At 44.9% G+C, this 19,125-nt stretch overlaps 1 protein-coding gene across 1 annotated transcript in view; it reads right to left on the bottom strand.

Moving 5' to 3' along the window:
- Nucleotides 1-18,803, bottom strand: part of LOC148138228 (uncharacterized) — a 90,685-nt gene extending 71,882 nt beyond the window's left edge. The window contains exon 1 of the mRNA XM_087981927.1: nt 18,670-18,803. Within this exon, the coding sequence (XP_087838053.1) occupies nt 18,670-18,803 (134 nt within the window). The remainder of the gene's footprint in view (nt 1-18,669) is intronic.
- Between the last annotated feature and the right edge of the window lie 322 nt (nt 18,804-19,125).

The following is a 19,125-nucleotide window of genomic DNA, read 5'->3' on the forward strand; positions in this document are numbered from 1 at the left end:
CTGCTGTGATTGCTGTTCTCGTGAATTATCTGAATAACTGTGTTGCTATCCTTTAAATGTACTCTTTTGCAAGTTTTTCAAGCAGGAATAAGAAACCAAACGTTTGGCAGAACGTCCAAACATCGTTGAACTGGACAGAAAACTAGAGAGAGTAAAGCATACCACCAAGCCCCAATGATTCCAATACCAGTTTCCGTCCTGCCAAAGTTAGATCTTGTAATTTTAATCGATATTCTTTGTGTTGGCTGGTTAAGGCATACCTTTACTTGATTAACAAATTCAACATGCAACTAAGTGCCAGCACTGGGCCTAGCAGAACTCGATGTTGAATCGCACATAGCATTCCCCAGATTTGTAATGAATTACAGACATCTAACAGGTCAGTTGTCAACAAAACAAGTCTCCGCCTGTTCTAATGCATTTCATCCCAATTTGCTGTTTAAATTTCGCTTTTGACTTCACTCTCAGATCCATCAAAAAATATAAGAAATACAACAGAAAATTAGCGAAGGTGTCTCCAGTGTTTTCTGCTGTTTCCGCCCTAGAAAGTCTTAATCATCTTATGTTTGAACTGGGAAAAAATGCATCAATGTGCTGCTCGCGTCTTCTTGAAATCTTTGGAAAACCGAGGTCAGTCACTTCGCTCATCTTCATACACATCAATACTCACTGACAACATCGTCCTGAGCAGGACTGTATACGATAATATTAATTCTGCTATGAAGTAAATCAACTCTGCCTCCAACCACCTCCATCACTGAGTCCATCTCAAAATCCCCAGAACCCATTGTGCAATGAAAACTCGTCCTTGTCTTTATTAAATCCGCACTCTGCTGGTCTATTCTTCACCCAGCCAGACTCCAAAGGTATAAGCTTCTGTCAACATGCTGGTCAGTCACTCATTAACTCTCACCAAGTTTACATGATGCCTGTGTTCACGACGATCATGGGGTACCATCCAGGCGAGGTATCAAAATAAAAATTCTCATCGTGTTCGACTCCCTCAATAATCTCAAACTCCTCTCAACACCGGTATCCTGTCCTTTTCACAAAGTGCTGTCAATCGTGCAAATGCAACTTGATGTACGTTTTCTTCCATCTCTCCCTCTCGCAACGTCTCTCTGTCTCGGTACATTGCGTCATGTCTTTCTGTTTTTTACAAACACGTTTCCTTTTGCTCACAGAATCACATCAGACAACACTGCTGATCTCTACCATTCAGTTCATCAAGTAACCAAATATTTCATATCACCATTTGCACTCCAATATTATTGTTAAAAAAAAAGGTTCCATTTTCCCTTCTTTTCCATCTGAAAGATTGAATATTGGTTAAGATTGTCAACTACAATTTCATGGAGGAAGCTCCAGATCCTGACAGCTCTCCGTCAGACAACATGTTGCAGTTCTCACCACTGCATCTTTATTTATTATGTGAAACCTTTATCGTCTCCACAACCAACCTTTCAGAAACCAGCATGAATGTCATTCTCATCATTCGATAGAAATACATCTCCTCAAGGTTCTCAACATCTCGAAGAGATTTCCTCATCAGAGTGGTAGATTGGCACTTGTTGAAATGTAGAAGAATGAGTGGCGACTTTATTGAAACTTCCAATAATCTTAGCTGAACTGACAGACTACATGTGGAGAGGTTGTGGGATCATAGAGCATAATCACCCATTTCAGGCAGGGATAAGGAGGAATGAATTCTCAAGAGTCAGTGAGTCTGTAGAATTCTTCACTACAGAGTTCTGTCGTAATTAAGTCAGTAATCTCTTCAAGGCTGGGAGAGACAGTTTATGAATTAGGAAGGGAATCGAGGGTTGGGGGAAAGCGGCATGAAGTGTGTTTGAGGATGATCAGATCAAACAGAAACTCACTGAATTGTGAAATGGTCCAGCTTGACCGAGTTGCGTTATTCTGCACCGACAGCTTATGATTAAAAGAAGGCATTTTCATGAAAGTGAGGGAAAACAGTACATCATGGCCGCAATGTAGCCTTAATAGATTTTTACTCTCACTAACACAGGTTGAGATGTGAGAAGCTAAATAGTCACTACCATGAGTTTGCCGCACTTATTTTCTTTATTTCTCCATTGACTTCTGGTTGCCGCAGGAATACTGTGTAATAACCTGCTGCCCAGTCTAATCAGAATTCTTGTTGAAAGAAAGGACAGTACTTCTCGAAGACTTTTGCCTTACACTTATTGGAACACATTTCACAAAACAGAAAGGATTGATTTAAATCTAAATTCGGGGGTGTCACTTGCAGTCACATTGAATACGGAGAGTGCAAGAAGAGACCATTCAGCCCACCGTATCTGCGTGCACCCTATGAAGTGCAACACATCTCTTCACCCTGTCCTCACATTTCGTATGGCTTAACCAACTAACCTGCACATTGGACAGTGGGAGGAATCCAGTATGTCCAGATTAAACACTTGAGATACAGTAGGAGTTTGAATAGTGAGATTCTTTTGGAATGCGGTGATTTATCCAGGATTTCTGTTGTATTTCAAATCAAATCAAATATACTACATCCATGTTTTTATTAAGAATTCCATTTTCCAGCTGTGTTTTAGTCACAAAGGCACAAAACCGTGATGGCAAAGGAGACTGTAACCTTTCCATGTTAAGGGTTCGTAAAACATTTATGAGGAATTTTCTGGGATTGGGGTTTTTGAGCTATCACGAGAGGCTAGAGCTTTTCTCCCTGCAACATCGAATGCTGATGGGTGAGTTGATAGATATTTTTTCAAACGTGAATACGATGAATATCCAAGGGTTCTTTTCTTTCCCAGTAGTAAGGAGTTCAAAAGTAGACGTCATAGTTTATGGTGAGAGGGGACATAGTAAAAAGTGGACAAAGGAACTTTTTTCATGCAGAGGGTGCGGAGTGTGCAGAATGAGCTTCCAGATGAACTGGTCGAGGTTGGTATAATTACAAACTTCAAAATGCATCTGCATGTGTGCATGAAAAGGAAGGGTTCAGAGGGATTTGTGTCAAATGCTGGCACATTGGACTATATTAATTTAGGATATTTGGGAGACGTTAGACTGATGGGTCTGTTTCCGTGACACACAATTCCGTGATTTAGCGACCCTCTCTGTGATCGCTTTCAGATTCCCAGGTCAGTCCTTCATTCCCTGAACAAAAAAAAACCTCGCAATTTCGTTGACAGGTGCTTGTTTTGTATTTTACCAAGAAATAGCGGTTATAATTGCAATTGCACCCAATTCTGTGAAATGTGTCTGCTGAGTTCAGACATTTCAGAGGATTCACTGCAAACCAGGGATAACATATATCCTCACTCAATTATTGCAAAGCAGAATTTGAACACTAATTGTGAAGTAATTTCCGACGTCCAAAAGTCTTTAAAGCTCAGAATCTAAAACCGGAGACTAGAATAACAGAAGAATTGATCACTCTTGAAAACTTTATTAAGAGTGCAATCTTAGGAGTAGGAAACTGTACAGCCTGGGAATGATCATGAATCAGTACTAATTTCACTTCAAAACCCACTCTCTCCTGTGAATTATTCTATCAATTATATTATTCGATCAACAGCCTCATTTCTTGGTGTTTTCTTTGCGTGAGTTCATTGCAATATTTTCAGGCTTGATGACAATATTTCGAGAACACAGACAGGCAACTGAACACTCAGTGAATTGTCGATTTCTGCAAAGTGTACTAAAATTATGGAATTTTGACAACACAAATTCAAATCATTGTACAGCGCACATAGATGACAGACAATCTCAGTTGTTCTTCTCTGAATAAGTTAACAAGCAGTCAATCAGGGCTGTATAAAGTGAAATTGTCCAAGATTGTTGAGAACGTGAAAGCAGGTAATTCTGTCCATTGAAGTAACAACAACCCTCTGAACAATATTATACCGAGACCCAACCCCTACCCCAGTTACCCTACGTTGTCCATGGCCGAGCCGTCTATGGACAGTGAGATGAAACTCATGTCGACCCCTGCAAACTACAAACAATCCCTCGTGGAGACTGAAATCGAATTCAGATCCCTGGTTTTGTGAGGCAGCACTGGTTACCACTGAGCCACCCTTTATGTGCTTGCTAGGTCAACATTTCGCCTCATTGCATTTGAGGATTCATGGTCATCTTCAAACTCAACTGATCGCCTTATTAAACACATACCTCTCACCTTCCCAGCTAATATCATGGCAATCATCATTCTCTGTCGCAGAACATGTGGTCTCTCTAGATCCGTCAGTCGTTACCTGGAGGCCATGGCAGTGGCGGATCTACTGGTCATTGTGCTCGACGTTTTATTGAGACTTATTCCAATTGTTTATAGAGAGCAGTTTTATTTCCTACATTCCATGCCCGTGTGTAATATTCACGCCATTCTGCTTTATGCAGCCACTGACAGCTCTGTCTGGTTCACCGTCACTTTCACCTTTGATCGATTTGTGGCCATTTGTTGCCAGAAACTGAAACGTAAATATTGCAATGAGAAAACAGCAGCTGTAGTTCTGGAAACAGTGACTGCACTGAGCTGCTTCAAGAACATTTTCTGGTATTTCATGTATGAAAGTGCACACACTCTTCAGAAGGCTCGCTGGTTTTGTTCTATAAATTTGGCCAAAGCCTTGACTTTGTTCTGGACAATAATCGATTTTCTGCATTACATTCTGAACCCATGTGTTCCATTTGTGTTGATTCTGTTCCTAAATGCTTTAACTGTCAGACACATTTTAATAGCCAGTAGAGCACGCAGGAGACTCCGGGCACACAGAAGTGAGAAGAATCTCAACGATCCAGAAGCGGAGAGTCGAAGGAAATCCATCATTTTACTATTTGTACTGTCGGCTAATTTTATATTGTTGTGGACAATGATAATGATCTATTCTCTATGGCAGCGAATGTATTTATTCAGCGGTGTATCATTTTGGATATCTGACCTTGTACCTGAAATTGGATTCATGCTGCAGCTCTTGAGTTGCTGCACAAACACTCTTATTTATGCTGTGACACAGACAATGTTCCGAGATCAGTTGAAACACATGCTGAAATATCCTTTCACTCTTATCATGCAATATGTTCGATGAAGCGATGAGCTTAAAAAATACAGAACAAGATTGGACTGAGTCTGACTTGAATTCACAAATAAAGCATTTCCAGAAGGTACTTCAAGAATCTCCCTGAGACTCTCAAATGGATTTCTATGCGTCCATAGCATTTCAGAAAATCCCAGGGGCTACCATTGATCAGACACTTTACTGAGTCAAGAGTATTCATGTTTTAGATGCAATTTTATCAAGAGGCTCATGCATTCTAAAAAAATAGTATCTCACGCCCTGACTGCCTGAAGTCACACCTCTCACTCCAAGGTATCTCACTCCTTGCGTGGATGAGTGCAACTTCAATTACACTGAAGAAGCTCAAAATTAAATAGCAAGAAGATATGTTGTAGGGAGAAATATCATAGTGGAGTCTTAAGTCCTGCGTTCCTTCGCCTCTTCAGAGGTCTATTTCCACAAATGTATGAGAGGCCAGAGACTATGCGGTATCCAGCTTTCAAGTGGGGCAGAATATCCCTTTTATGGCACCTCAGAGCAGAAGGTCAATGCAGAACTTTACTTCCATTTGTGTTACAGTAATTGCATGCAATTTCGACTTCATTGTTAGGCTCATACCCCGAACATAAATAAACAATCAAAAAGAAATGTAATCAATGATGGACTACTCTATGGGCAGTCTAATATCCTCTCACAATCTCAGTATGTCTGCCAGATAACTCCATCATCTGTGTTTGCGTTCTTCCAAAGCTTCTGACATTTTTTAGTCCTTCCCAGATGTGTGCCTGTTGCACCATATTATTGACCAACAGCCTCAATAGTTGTTTATCATGAGGAACTCTTCCAAATCCTTTACTGACTTGAAAATGGCAGATAAGGAACATATCAATTTCTATCAATTGTTATAAATTCTACAAGATAAGCACTGATATAATAAACAGCTGACAAGTGGAGAACAATAACTGTCTCACTTCAGCCCGAGACAAAAAAAGCAATAGGCCCTCTGACTTACAACTGTGGTTTCTGATCCTTATACTTCCCTCCTGTAATTGAAGTTTAAGCTGAAGTTTCATTTTAAAATAAACATTTACTGTTCCCACTCTAAATACTTTCCATTGCTAACTCTCTTTTCTAAATAAAATATTCTGTTTGAATTCCACGGAAAAGAGTGAAATTCAAACATGTTATAACTTTCACAAGCCATTAAATGAAACTCGTTTTGGTTCCACAAATAACTAAGGGACAACCATGTCTTCATTCTGTATTTTGTATTTTATCTTTTCATGTTGCCTTGCCCTCCGCATGTGAGAATTTGTTCGAATTATCAACATCTGCACTTAAGTTCCACTTGCTAACCTTTCCCGAGTTGTGACTTCTGCTACCTACTCCATGCCCCCTGCCCCACTTCCTGTGCCTTTGTTAGTTTTGGAAGCCGTGTTTACACTATTCAGCACTTTATCTTCCCGAATAGTGCATTAGGACTCTTTATTGCTGATAAACGTTTCCTAAAGGAATGCAGTTAAGCTTTTAACTTGCTCTTTGCATTCCTAATTCTACAATTAACTAAATAACGGTAGCATCAGCCCACTCCTACTTTTTAGTTAATATCAAAGTTTGGAACTGCCGTTAAACTGGCCTTACAAAAACGCCCCTTTTTAAAATGCTTATGTACTGACAACTGCCTGTTTGCAGAGAACAGGTTAACCTCCCTAATGTTTCTTCCAATGGGGAAATCTCATCTTATCTAATATGTCGATATGAAGACAGCAAGTTTAGCTGTGCCCGTCTGCTGTATGTAACTGACAGACCCTTTCAGCCATCTTGTGTTACTTGAAACAAAAACAAGCGACCATCTTGTCAACTTTAGTCTTGGGTCACCACAACAGCACCCCATCCACAGCACCATTGCACAATTGTCTGGAGTGTACAGAATATCCTGGCAGAAGGCAAATAATCGAGGAGAAAGTGAGGACTGCAAATGCTGGAGATCAGAGCTGAAAATGTGTTGCTGGAAAAGCGCAGCAGGTCAGACAGCATCCAAGGAGCAGGAGAATCGACGTTTTGGGCATGAGCCCTTCTTCAGGAATGAGGAAAGTGCGTCCAGCAGGCTAAGATAAAAGGTAGGGAGGAGGGACTTGGGGCAGGGGCGTTGGAAATGCGATAGGTGGAAGGACGTCAAGGTGATAGGCCGGAGTGGGGGTGGGGGCGGAGAGGTCAGGAAGAAGGTTGCAGGTTAGGAGGGCGGTGCTGAGTTTGAGGGATTTAACTGAGACAAGGTGGGGGGAGGGGAAATGAGGAAACTGGAGAAATCTGAGTTCATCCCTTGTAGTTGGACGGTTCATAGATGTAAGATGAGGCGTTCTTCCTCCAACCATCGTGTTGCTATGGTCTGGCGATGGAGGAGTCCAAGGACCTGCATGTCCTTGGTGGAGTGGGAGGGGGAGTTGAAGTGTTGAGCCACGGGGTGGTTGGGTTGGTTGGTCCGGGTGTCCCAGAGATGTTCTCTGAAACGTTCCGCAAGTGGGCGGCCTGTCTCCCCAATATAGAAGAGGCCATATCAGGTGCAGCAGATGCAATAAATGATGTGTGTGGAGGTGCAAGTGAATTTGTGATAGATATGGAAGGATCCCTTGGGGCCTTGGAGGGAAGTAAGGGGGGAGGTGTGGGTGCAAGTTTTGCATTTCTTGCGGTTGCAGGGGAAGGTGCCGGGAGTGGGTGTTGGGTTGGTGGGGGGTGTGAACCTGATGAGGGAGTCATGGAGGGAGTGGTCTTTTCGGAATGCTGGTAGGGGAGGGGAGGGAAATATATCCCTGGTGGTGGGGTCCGTTTGGAGGTGGCAGAAATGACGACGGATGATACGATGTATATGGAGGTTGGTGGAGTGGTAGGTGAGGACCAGTGGGGTTCTGTCCTGGTGGCGATTGGAAGGACAGGGCTCAAGGGCGGAGGAGCGGGAAGTGGAGGAGATGCAGTGCAGGGCATCGTCGATCACGTCTGGGGGGAAATTGCGGTCTTTGAAGAAGGAGGCCATCTGCGTTGTACGGTATTGGAACTGGTCCTCCTGGGAGCAGATGCAGCGGAGACAAAAGAAGTCAAATAATATTTACTGAGAATCAGCATTTGGAGACCACTTAAATGTGAAGGGGAAAGATATCAATGAACGTTAATGATGGCAAGAATCCTTCATAAATCATACTTTTCTCATGTGGAACCCCATAACCCCTCTCCAGTGACCAATGAATACAATTTCTGGAACACGTCTATCAGCAGGGCTGTTCTACCACAGATGGGGAGCTGTCCTCAAAAAAGCTCAAAATCACCCTTTCGAAGACAGGGAACTTCTCTCTGCCTCTGAACATGCTCGATTAATCTTCTCAGAGTTACTCTTGATCTAAATCTTGATACAACTCAAATATTGCCACATAAATACAAAGGTGACACAAGCAGTTCAGAAATTTTGTCGAGTAAGTCAACATCTGACTCCCGGAACACCGCCCACACTTTACGAGGCGCAAATCAGGATTAGAATGGAAAGCTTCCGAATTGCCTGAATGGGTGTAACTCCGACAATGCTCCACTTCAGAAAAGGTAGCCCACTTGATTGGCAATACATCTGCAGCATTCACCCCCTCCACCACTGGTGTTCAGTAGCAGCAGTGTGTTTACTAACTACCAAGGATGTGGGATTTTAGACAGAAGGAAAGACTGGAGAAATTCGGATTGTTCTCCTTGGACCAGAGAAGAGGTAACTTCATTGAGGTGTTGGAAATTATGAACAATTTTGGCGGGTAAAGAAGGATATTTTGTTTCTAATATTTGGTAGGTCAGTAAATGGGATTATAATTTAAAGTTTTTCAGCAAGAGAGCGAGGAATGAGATAGGGAGAAATCTCTTTAGCACCAGAGTTGTTAGGTTTTGCAATGTGCTTCTTGACAAATGCTTCAACCTGCTGAGCCACCTCCCTCTGATTTTGTACTGCTCTCATGTTGTACCATTAGGTGTTATTACTCTGAGTTGTGAAGAATTGGACTGCACTACTTTGGAGTGTGGTGGAGATGGGTTCCATAGGAGATTTCAGAAGAGAGTTGTATATATATTTGAAAGTGATGAAAGGAGAGGGCGACAGAGAGATGCAGAACTGGTCGAGCTGGGTATCCCTTTTAGGAGCCAGTACATACACGATGGCTGAAATGGCTTCCTTGTGCACTGTAAAATTTCTAAAATTTGCATTGTTTTGGAGAGAGACTGCAGCCAATGTAATTCCTGAAACATCAAGCAGACCCACGGATTCATGGAATCACAAACTGCCAAAGAGACCCTTCAGAGAAAACATCAATTCCTGTTCATTTCTCAGGTTACACATTAGATTTGTGCTTCAAATAATGTCTTTGGAGACTCAGATCAATTTTGTGCACTCACTCGTGATGTTATTGCTGCGAGTTGAGCGGAAGGAAATGAACGTGAATAATGGAAGGAAGTCATTTGTTTTAGTAGTGGTTATCTCGGGGAGTTTTGTCTTTTTATGAACAATGCTGGTGGTTTATCTGATATGGAGATGCATGCATTTCTTTGGTTGCAGTCCCACATGGATGCCTGACCTTGCATATGAAATAGGTTTTGTGCTGAGTTGCTGGAAAAAAAAACAGTTGCCATTGTGCTGTAACTGAGACTAAGTTGAGAGAACCGTTGTAGAATATGCTGAACTGTCTTTCAATCAAATTGTTAAACGCATTAAACAGCGAGAATAATTAAATTATTTACTGTCTCTGAAATCTGTGTAGATTGCTTTTTCACCTCACGAAATGACTCACATCTCGGTCACTGGTACAGATTCCATCGCTCTACACCTGGTTCTATGTCAAGTGTTTACTTGCCTCTGTACGACACCACATTGAATAAGGCGTTAGCATTTGTACTAAATATTCCTCTTCATCATGCTTGTCTGTGCTAGTTCTGGGTCCATAACTAAGTATGGTGTTTTTTCAAGGTAGAAGAATTTGAGGACTGCAGATGTTGGAGATCAGAGTCGAGATTGTGTTGCTGGAAGCACAGCAGGTCATGCAACATCGAAGGAGCAAGAAAATCGACGTTTTAGGCATAAGCCCTTCCTCATGAAGGTCTTATGCCCGAAATCTCAATTCTTCTGCTCCACAAATGCTGCCTGATTGGCTTTGATTTTCCAACGCCACATTCCTATGTTTTCAAAGTAGCACATAATTCTCATACCAATTGCCCTGTAGAAGGTGGTGATGAACTCCCTCATTTGAGGCACTGTAGTCCGTGCTGGGGTCAGCACATGCAACCGTGCTGTCAGGAAGCAATGTCCAGAGTTTCACCCCCATTTTTATGAAAGAACTGTGATATCGTCCGAAATCATGAAGTGTTCTGGTTTGAAGGTAATCATCATGTTATCACTGCGAATGCTGTCTCTTTTATTTTCTTGTTACTGATCATGGCTGCAGAGACTGCTGCCAAAGGGATCTTTGTGAGCAGCAGCAGTATATACATGGCGCACACTGCTGACCCTATGGGATGGAGCAGAGAGTTGTTTTTCAAGTGGTCGACTGTTTCCCAGGTAGAATCAAGTGTTGATGCCATGGAATTCCCAGTCTCTGACCTACTGATGCAACATGTTGTTATTCAGGTTCAGCTAGAAATGAATAGCCAATGCAGAATGTTACTTGTGCAGCATTCAGTGATGGGAACATCAATGAACTTTAAGGTGGTGGCGGCGGGTACTGCTTTGATTTCATTTGGTTGAAATTAGGACTTTACTGAACACTGTGTGACACTAAATTCATTTGTCATTTGTCAGCACGAGCCTGACAGTTCTCTGCGTCTTGCTGCATTTGAACCGACACTGGTTCCATACAAATATATCTGATCAAAGCTCTTTTCTACAATTCCAGCTGTGACTGGAGATGGAAAATCAAACAGCTAAAGGAAGGAGGATATCCCACAAATATCTCCTTCATCGATAATTGAGGATCACGGTACGTCAGAGTATATCCAAAGGCTGAAACAACTGCATTCATTTTCAGTGATCTGATTCATTTATTGTAGGATCACTGAGCTCTGTCAATCGCATTTAGAATACGCAAAACGTATCTGAGATGTTGTCTTAATATTATGAATAACTGTTTTATGAGTTATTGGTCAGATATCCAAGGTAAACTGTTATATTTCACCTGTCCATCACATGATGTGACTATGTGGAAACAAAAACCTTATGTGGAAATTCAAAAATGGCAAGAGCACATTTTTCTGAAAATAGCCCAGTGCCAAATTTACAAGCAGTTGCAAATGTGAACAATATAGTTGCCAAAGGCACCAATTAACCAATTAATAGCAAAGAATTTGTGGTAGCCCTGGCTGTTACTTTTGCATCATTGTTAGCCACGAGTAAGCTCCAGGAAGACAGGAGGATAGTGAGTGTTGTGCACTTATTATAGAAGGGCTGCGAAGTAAATTCTTGGATGGAACAGAGCAGTAAACTTAACATCTGTGGTCGATAGGTTACTCGAGAAGATTCTGAGATAAGATATGCAAGCATTTGGAAAGACAGGCTTTCATTAAGAATAATCAGCATGGCTTTGTGCATGGGAGATCATGCCTCACAAATTTGTTAGGACATAGAACAGTGTAGCAAAGTTCAGACCTTTCGGCCTTCGATACTGTGCCAGCCGTTCATCATACTCTTGAGATCAATCTAACCTACCGACCTTTCATTGTGCAAACTCACACGTGCCTATCCACTTAAATGTCCCAAATGTATCTGACTCTACTACCACTGTTCGTAGTGCATTCCACGCACCCACCACTATCTGTGTAAAGAACCTACCGCTGACATTTCCCCTTAAACGTCTTCAAATCAGTGTAAATTTATACCCCCTTATGATAGACATTTCCAATCAGGGGAAAAAAATGTCTGTGGCTGTCTCTGCCTCTCAATATCTTGTAAACCTCTATTAAATCACCTCTCATCCTTCTTCACTCCAAATGAGAAAAGCCCGAGCTCCCTCAAACTTTCTTCATAAGCCATGTCCTCCAGTCCAGGCTGCATCCTGGTAAATCTCTGCAACCTGTCTAAGGCTTCCAAATCATTCCTATAATGAGGTGATCAGAACTGAATACAATATCCCGAGCGTGGTTGAACCAGGGCTCTATAGAACTGTAGCAAAATGTCACAGTTCGTCAACTCAATCCCCCTGCTAATGAAAGTCAACCGAAATTGTAGTCCCACTGCCCAGGAAGTTGAGTAGTGAGGTCAGAAATATGGTTTCAAGGTTGCAACAGTTCACCAGCAAGCAGGAAGGTCTATTTCAACGCCAGGAGCATCCAGAATAAGTTGGGTAAACTGGCAGCATGGGCTGGTACCTGGGACTTCGATGTTTGGCCTTTTCAGAGACATGGATATAGCAGGGTCAGTAATGGTCGTTGCAAGTTCCGGATTAGATGTTTCAGTGAGAACAGAGAAAATGGTAAAAGATGGGGAGGTGTGGCATTGTTCATCAAGGACAGTATTATGGTGGCAGACAGGATGTTTGAGGACTTGTCTACTGAGGTAGTATGGGCAGAGGCTAGAAATAGGAAAGGAGAGGTCACCCTGTTGGGAGTTTTCTCTAGACCTCCAAATAGTTCCAGAGATGTAGAGGAATGGATAGTGAAGATAATTCTTGATTGGAGCAAGAGTAAAAGGGTAGTTGTTATGGAGGACTTTAACTTTCCAAATATTGACTGGAAAATCTATACTTCGATTACTTTAAATGTGTCCGTTTTTGTCCAACACACGTAGGATGGTTACCTGACACAGTATGTAGACAAGCCAACAAGAGGCGAGGCCACATTGGATTTGGTACTGGGTAATGAACCTGATCAGATGTTATATTTGGCCGAAGGTATGCACTTTGGTGACGGTGACCACAATTCCGTTATGGTTATTTTAGTAATGGAAAAGGTTAGTTGCATACAGGGGATCCTCGATTATCCGAATGTGATGGGCAGGCATTATTTCGTTCGGATAATCAATTATTTGGTTAACCGATGAAATGCCTTTCCTCTGGGGCTGAGAGTTTTTACAGTCTGCTTCTCATTCAGGAGACTGCAGCAGCACACTGCTCATGAGGCCCTGTCCAACACCGCCCCCCCACCCCCTTCAAACCCCGTACACTCCCTCCCCCTCTCCAGGGCCACCAGACTGGTCACCAACCACTAGACTGCTGCTGCTGCCTTTGTGGGGTATGTCTCCAATAGCACACACACACACAGACACAGACACAACATTTTACTGGTTCCACCTCTGCCCTGTACAGGACAATGATGGAGAGATTATCTGGAGAAAGGGGTGGGGGAGGTGGTGATTTAGGGTACACCCCTCTGTAGAACTCCAGGGAAAGTGTGGGGAGAGAGAGGGTGGGCAGTCATTTGGAGACGGTGCCTGTTTAATCACTGTCAACAAAAGACGTGATCACCTTCAGATAATCTGATTTTTAGATAATTGGTATTCGGATAATCGAGGTTCCTCTCTAACGCAGGATAAGAATTATTGCTGGAGTAAAGGCTAATATGATGCGATTAGGCAAGTTCTAGGATGTATAGGATGGGGAAGGAAACAGCAGGATTGAAATATGGAGCTTATTCAAGGACCAGCTACTGCGTGTCAGGCAGGGAGGAAGTGGTCAAGCGAGGGAGCCGTAGTTTACTGAAGAAGTTGAATCTCTTGTCAAGACGAAGAAGAAGGCTTATGTTAGGATGATACTTGAAGGCTCAGTGAGGGCACTTCAGAGTTACAAGTTCACCACTGAAGACCTGAAGAGAAAGCTTAGAAGAGCCAAGAAGGGGCATGAGACGTCACTGTCAGATAGAATCAATGAAAACCCAAAACCTTTCTATAGGTATACCAGGAATAAAAGAATGACAAGAAAACGATTAGGGCCAATCAATGAAAGTAGTGGGAAGTTGTGTGTGTGGAGTCTGAAGAGATGGGGGAAGCACTAAATGTATATTTTTCTTCAGTGTTCACACAGGAAAAAGAAAAGGTTGTTGAGAAGAATATGGGGATACAGACTTGAGACACGGTGGGATTGAGGTTCACAATGAGGAGGTGTTAGCTATTCTGGAAAGTGAAAGTCCCTTCGGCCAGATGGATTTTCTGGGAAATAAGGGAGGAGATTGCAGAACCTTTGGCTTTGATCTTTATGTCACTGTGTCTACAGGAATAGTGCCAGAAGACTGGAGAGTAGCAACTATTGGCCCCTTGTTCAAGAAAGGGTTTGAGAGAACCCTGGTAATTATAGACCAGTGAGCCTTACTTTAGTTGTGGGTAGAGTTGGAATAGGTTATAAGAGATAGGATTCTGGATCAGTGGTGCTGGAAGAGCACAGCAATTCAGGCAGCATCCGAGGACAGGCAAAATCGCGTTTCGGGCAAAAGCCCTTCATCAGGAATAAAGGCAGAGAGCCTGAAGCGTGGAGAGATAAGCTAGAGGAGGGTGGGGGTGGGGAGAGAGTGGCATAGAGTACAATAGGTCAGTGGGGAAGGAGATGAAGGTGATAGGTCAGGGAGGAGAGGGTGGAGTGGATAGGTGGAAAAGGAGCTGGGCAGGTCGGACAAGTCCGGACAGGTCAGGGGATCGAGTTTCTGGAGGTTAAAAGCTAGGATGAGGTGGGGGAAGGGGAAATGAGGAAACTGTTGAAATCCATATTGATGCCCTGGGGTTGAAGTGTTCCGAGGCGGAAGATGAGGTGTTCTTCCTCCAGGCGTCTGGTGGTGAGGGAGCGGCGGTGGAGGAGGCCCAGCACCTCCATGTCCTCGGCAGAGTGGGAGGGGGAGTTGAAATGTTGAGCCACTGGGCGATGTGGTTGATTGGTGCGGGTGTCTCGGAGATGTTCCCTAAAGCGCTCTGCTAGGAGGCGTCCAGTCTCCCCAATGTAGAGGAGACCGCATCGGGAGCAACGGATACAATAGATGATATTAGTGGATGTGCAGGTAAAACTTTGATGGATGTGGAAAGCTCCTTTGGGGCCTTGGATAGAGGTGAGGGAGGAGGTGTGGGCGCAGGTTTTACAGTTCCTGCGGTGGCAGGGGAAAGTGCCAGGATGGGAGGGTGGGTCGTAGGGGGGTGTGGACCTGACCAGGTAGTCACGGAGGGAACGGTCTTTGCGGAAGGCGGAGAGGGGTGGGGAGGGAAATATATCCCTGGTGGTGGGGTCTGTTTGGAGGTGGCGGAAATGTCGGCAGATGATTTGGTTTATGCGAAGGTTGGTAGGGTGGAAGGTGAGCACCAGGGGCGTTCTGTCCTTGTTGCGGTTGGAGGGGTTGGGTCTGAGGGCGGAGGTGCGGGATGTGGATGAGATGCGTTGGAGGGCTTCTTTAACCACGTGGGAAGGGAAATTGCAGTCTCTAAAGAAGGAGGCCATCTGGTGTGTTCTATGGTGGAACCGCTCCTCCTGGGAGCAGATACGGCGGAGGCGGAGGAATTGGGAATACGGGATGGCATTTTTGCAAGAGGTAGGGTGGGAAGAGGTGTAATCCAGGTAGCTGTGGGAGTCGGTGGGTTTGTAGAAGATGTCAGTGTCAAGTCGGTCGTCACTGATGGAGATGGAGAGGTCCAGGAAGGGGAGGGAGGTGTCAGAGATGGTCCAGGTAAATTTAAGGTCAGGGTGTTGGTGAAGTTGATGAATTGCTCAACCTCCTCGCGGGAGCATGAGGTGGCGCCAATGCAGTCATCAATGTAGCGGAGGAAGAGGTGGGGAGTGGTGCCAGTGTAATTACGGAAGATCAACTGCTCTACGTAGCCAACAAAGAGACAGGCATAGCTGGGGCCCATACGTGTGCCCATGGCTACCCCTTTGGTCTGGAGGAAGTGGGAGGATTCAAAGGAGAAATTGTTAAGGGTGAGGACCAGTTCGGCCAAACGAATGAGAGTGTCGGCGGAGGGGTACTGTTGGGAACGTCTGGAGAGGAAAAAACGGAGGGCTTGGAGGCCCTGGTCATGGCGGATGGAGGTGTAGAGGGATTGGATATCCATGGTGAAGATGAGGTGTTGGGGGCCGGGGAAACGGAAGTCTTGGAGGAGGTGGAGGGCGTGGGTGGTGTCTCGAACGTATGTGGGGAGTTCCTGGACTAGGGGGGATAGGACAGTGTCGAGGTAGGTAGAGATGAGTTCAGTGGGGCAGGAGCATGCTGAGACAATGGGTCGGCCAGGGTGGTCAGGCTTGTGGATCTTGGGAAGGAGGTAGAACCGGGCAGTGCGGGGTTCCCGGACTATGAGGTTGGAAGCTGTGGGTGGGAGATCTCCTGAGGTGATGAGGTTCTGTATGGTCTGGGAGATGATGGTTTGGTGATGGGGGGTGGGGTCATGGTCAAGGGGGCGGTAGGAAGAGGTGTCCTCGAGTTGGCGTTTGGCTTCAGCGATGTAGAGGTCAGTGCGCCAGACTACCACTGCGCCCCCTTTGTCCGCTGGCTTGATGGTGAGGTCAGGATTGGAGCAGAGGGATTGGAGGGCTGCGCGTTGTGAGGGTGAGAGGTTGGAGTGGGGGAGGGGGGTCGACAGGTTGAGTCGGTTAATGTCCCGGCGGCAGTTGGAAATGAAGAGGTCGAGGGCAGGTAATAGGCCAGCACGGGGTGTCCAGGTGGATGCAGTGTGTTGGAGGTGGGCGAAGGGGTCCTCGGAAGGTGGGCGGGAGTCCTGATTGTGAAAGTAAGCTCGGAGGCGGAGGCGACGGAAGAATTGTTCGATGTCACGGCGTGTATTGAATTCATTGATGCGTGGACGGACGGGGACGAAGGTGAGTCCTTTGCTGAGGACTGATCGTTCGTCCTCAGTGAGGGGGAGGTCTGGGGGGATGGTGAAAACTCGGCAGGGCTGGGAGCTGGTGTGGGTGTAGAGCTGGGAGTGGGGTCGGAGCCAGTACCTGGAGTGGGTGTGATGGTGGGGGGAATGGGGGTAAAGTCATGAGCAGGGGTAGTGTTCCCCTCGGGGTTCTGGGGGGTGGGGATAGTGACAGTGGGGTCTGTGGGGGGCGTGTCAGCAGAATGCAGGTGAGTGGCGCTGGTGGGGTCGGAAGTGGTGGCAGACACGGCAGTAGGGGTGGCGGAAGTCACTGTGCGTGTGGCATCGGCGATGATGTGAGGGCCGGAAGTGGCTGTGGGAGTGGCCATGATGGGGGCAGAGATAGGAGTTGTAATCATTGAGAGAGGAATATGTTGATTGGGAGTAGTCAACATGGTTTTGCAAAGGGAGGTCGTGCCTCATAAACCTTACTAAGTTCCTTGAGATGTTTACTAAATGGGTGGATGAGGGTAAAGCGGTCAATGTGGTGTACATGGATTTCAGTAAAGCTGTTGATTCCTCACAATAGGCTCCTGCATAAAATATGGAAGCGTGGGATTGAGGGCGATTTAGCAGTTTGGATCAGACATTGGCGAGCTGAAGACAGAGGAAGGTTGTTGATGGTAAATGTTCATCCTGGAGTTCAGTTACTCGTGGTATACTGCAAGGATCTGTTTTGGGGCCACTGCTGCTTGTCATTTTTATAAATGACCTAGCTGAGAGCATAGCGGATGGGTTAATAAATTTGCGGATGACACTAACATCAATGGAGTTGTGGGTAGTACCAAAGGCTGTTACAGATTACAGTGGGACATAAGCACCAGAGTTGGCCTGTGAGGTGGAAAATGGAATTTAATGTGGAAAAGTCTGAGGTGGATCCCTTTGGTAGGAGCAACAGGAATAAATTGTACTGGGCTAATGGTAAGATTCTTGGTAGGGTAGACGGGAAGTGACCTTGGTGTCCATGTACACAGATTCCTGAAAGTTGCCACACAAGTTGGTAGGGTTGTTAAAAAGGCATACGGCGTGTTAGCTTTTATTGGTTGAGAGACTGCATTTCGGAGCCACAAGGTCTTGCTGCAGCTGCGCAAAGCTCTGGTGCAGCAGCACTTGGAGTACTCTGTACAGTTCAGGTCACCGAATTACAGGAATAATGTGGAAGTTTTGGAAAGGCTGCAGAGGAGATTGACTAGGATGTTGCCTGGTCCGGATGGAAGGTATTATGAAGAAAGGCTGAGAGACTTGAGGCTGTTTTCGTTAGAGAGAAGAACCTGGAATGTGATGGCTAGCACGAGGGGACATCGCTTTAAATTGAGGGGTGATGACAGAGGTAGTTTCTTGATTCATAGTTGTAGGTTGTGGAACGCCCTGTCTTCAACAGAAGTAGGTTCGCCAACTATAAGGGCATATAAATGGTCACTGAATAAACATTTGGATGAAAATGGAATAGGCTTCTGGTTGGTTCCACAGGTCAGCGCAACATCGAGGGTTTGTACTGTACTGTAATGTTCTATGCTCTATATTCTAAGTGCTCTTTGAACAGCCTTATCAACTTTGGTGGCAAGTTTATGGGATCTATGGACATGTGGATATTGCTTCACAGTGTCAACATTCCTTCCTTGCACCCATATTCTACATTCAAATTGGACCTTCCAAACTGAATCACTTCAGACTTTTCCAGATTGAACTTCATCTAACCCTTATCAGCCAGTTCTGCATCCTGTCATAGCCCCAGTGCAAACTACAGCAGCATTTAACACCATCCACAACTCCATCACACTTACTCACCAGTTCACTTCCTCATCCAAGTAATTTATAAAAATCCCGAAGAGCAGAGATGTCACATCAGGATCCTGCAGATAACAGTGATCACCAAGCTCCCGGCTGAATACATTTCGTCGATCACAACACTTTGTGGTCATAATCCATGAGCCTGAGTGAGTACAGGCCTTTGTGGCTGGAATCCCTGGGAAGGAACATAGTTTCTGTCACCTGAACAATCCTCCCACAATCCAAAGTTGTACAGGTTAGGTGAATTGGCTATGCTAAATTGCCTATAATGTTCAGGGACATGTGGGTTCGGTGCATTAGTCAGGGGAAATGTAGAGTAATAGGGTGAACGGCTTTTGCCCGAAACATTGATTTTCCTGTTGCTCGGATGCTGCCTGACCTGCTGTGCTTTTCCAGTACCACTCTGATCTAAACTAGGCAAATGGATGTGGGCGGGTTACTCTTCAGAGGGTC

This window comes from Chiloscyllium plagiosum, unplaced genomic scaffold (genome assembly GCF_037043375.1).
Source record: "Chiloscyllium plagiosum isolate Xiang-an unplaced genomic scaffold, Cpla_swu_hap1 HiC_scaffold_41, whole genome shotgun sequence".
In the NCBI taxonomy this organism is placed as follows: domain Eukaryota; kingdom Metazoa; phylum Chordata; class Chondrichthyes; order Orectolobiformes; family Hemiscylliidae; genus Chiloscyllium; species Chiloscyllium plagiosum.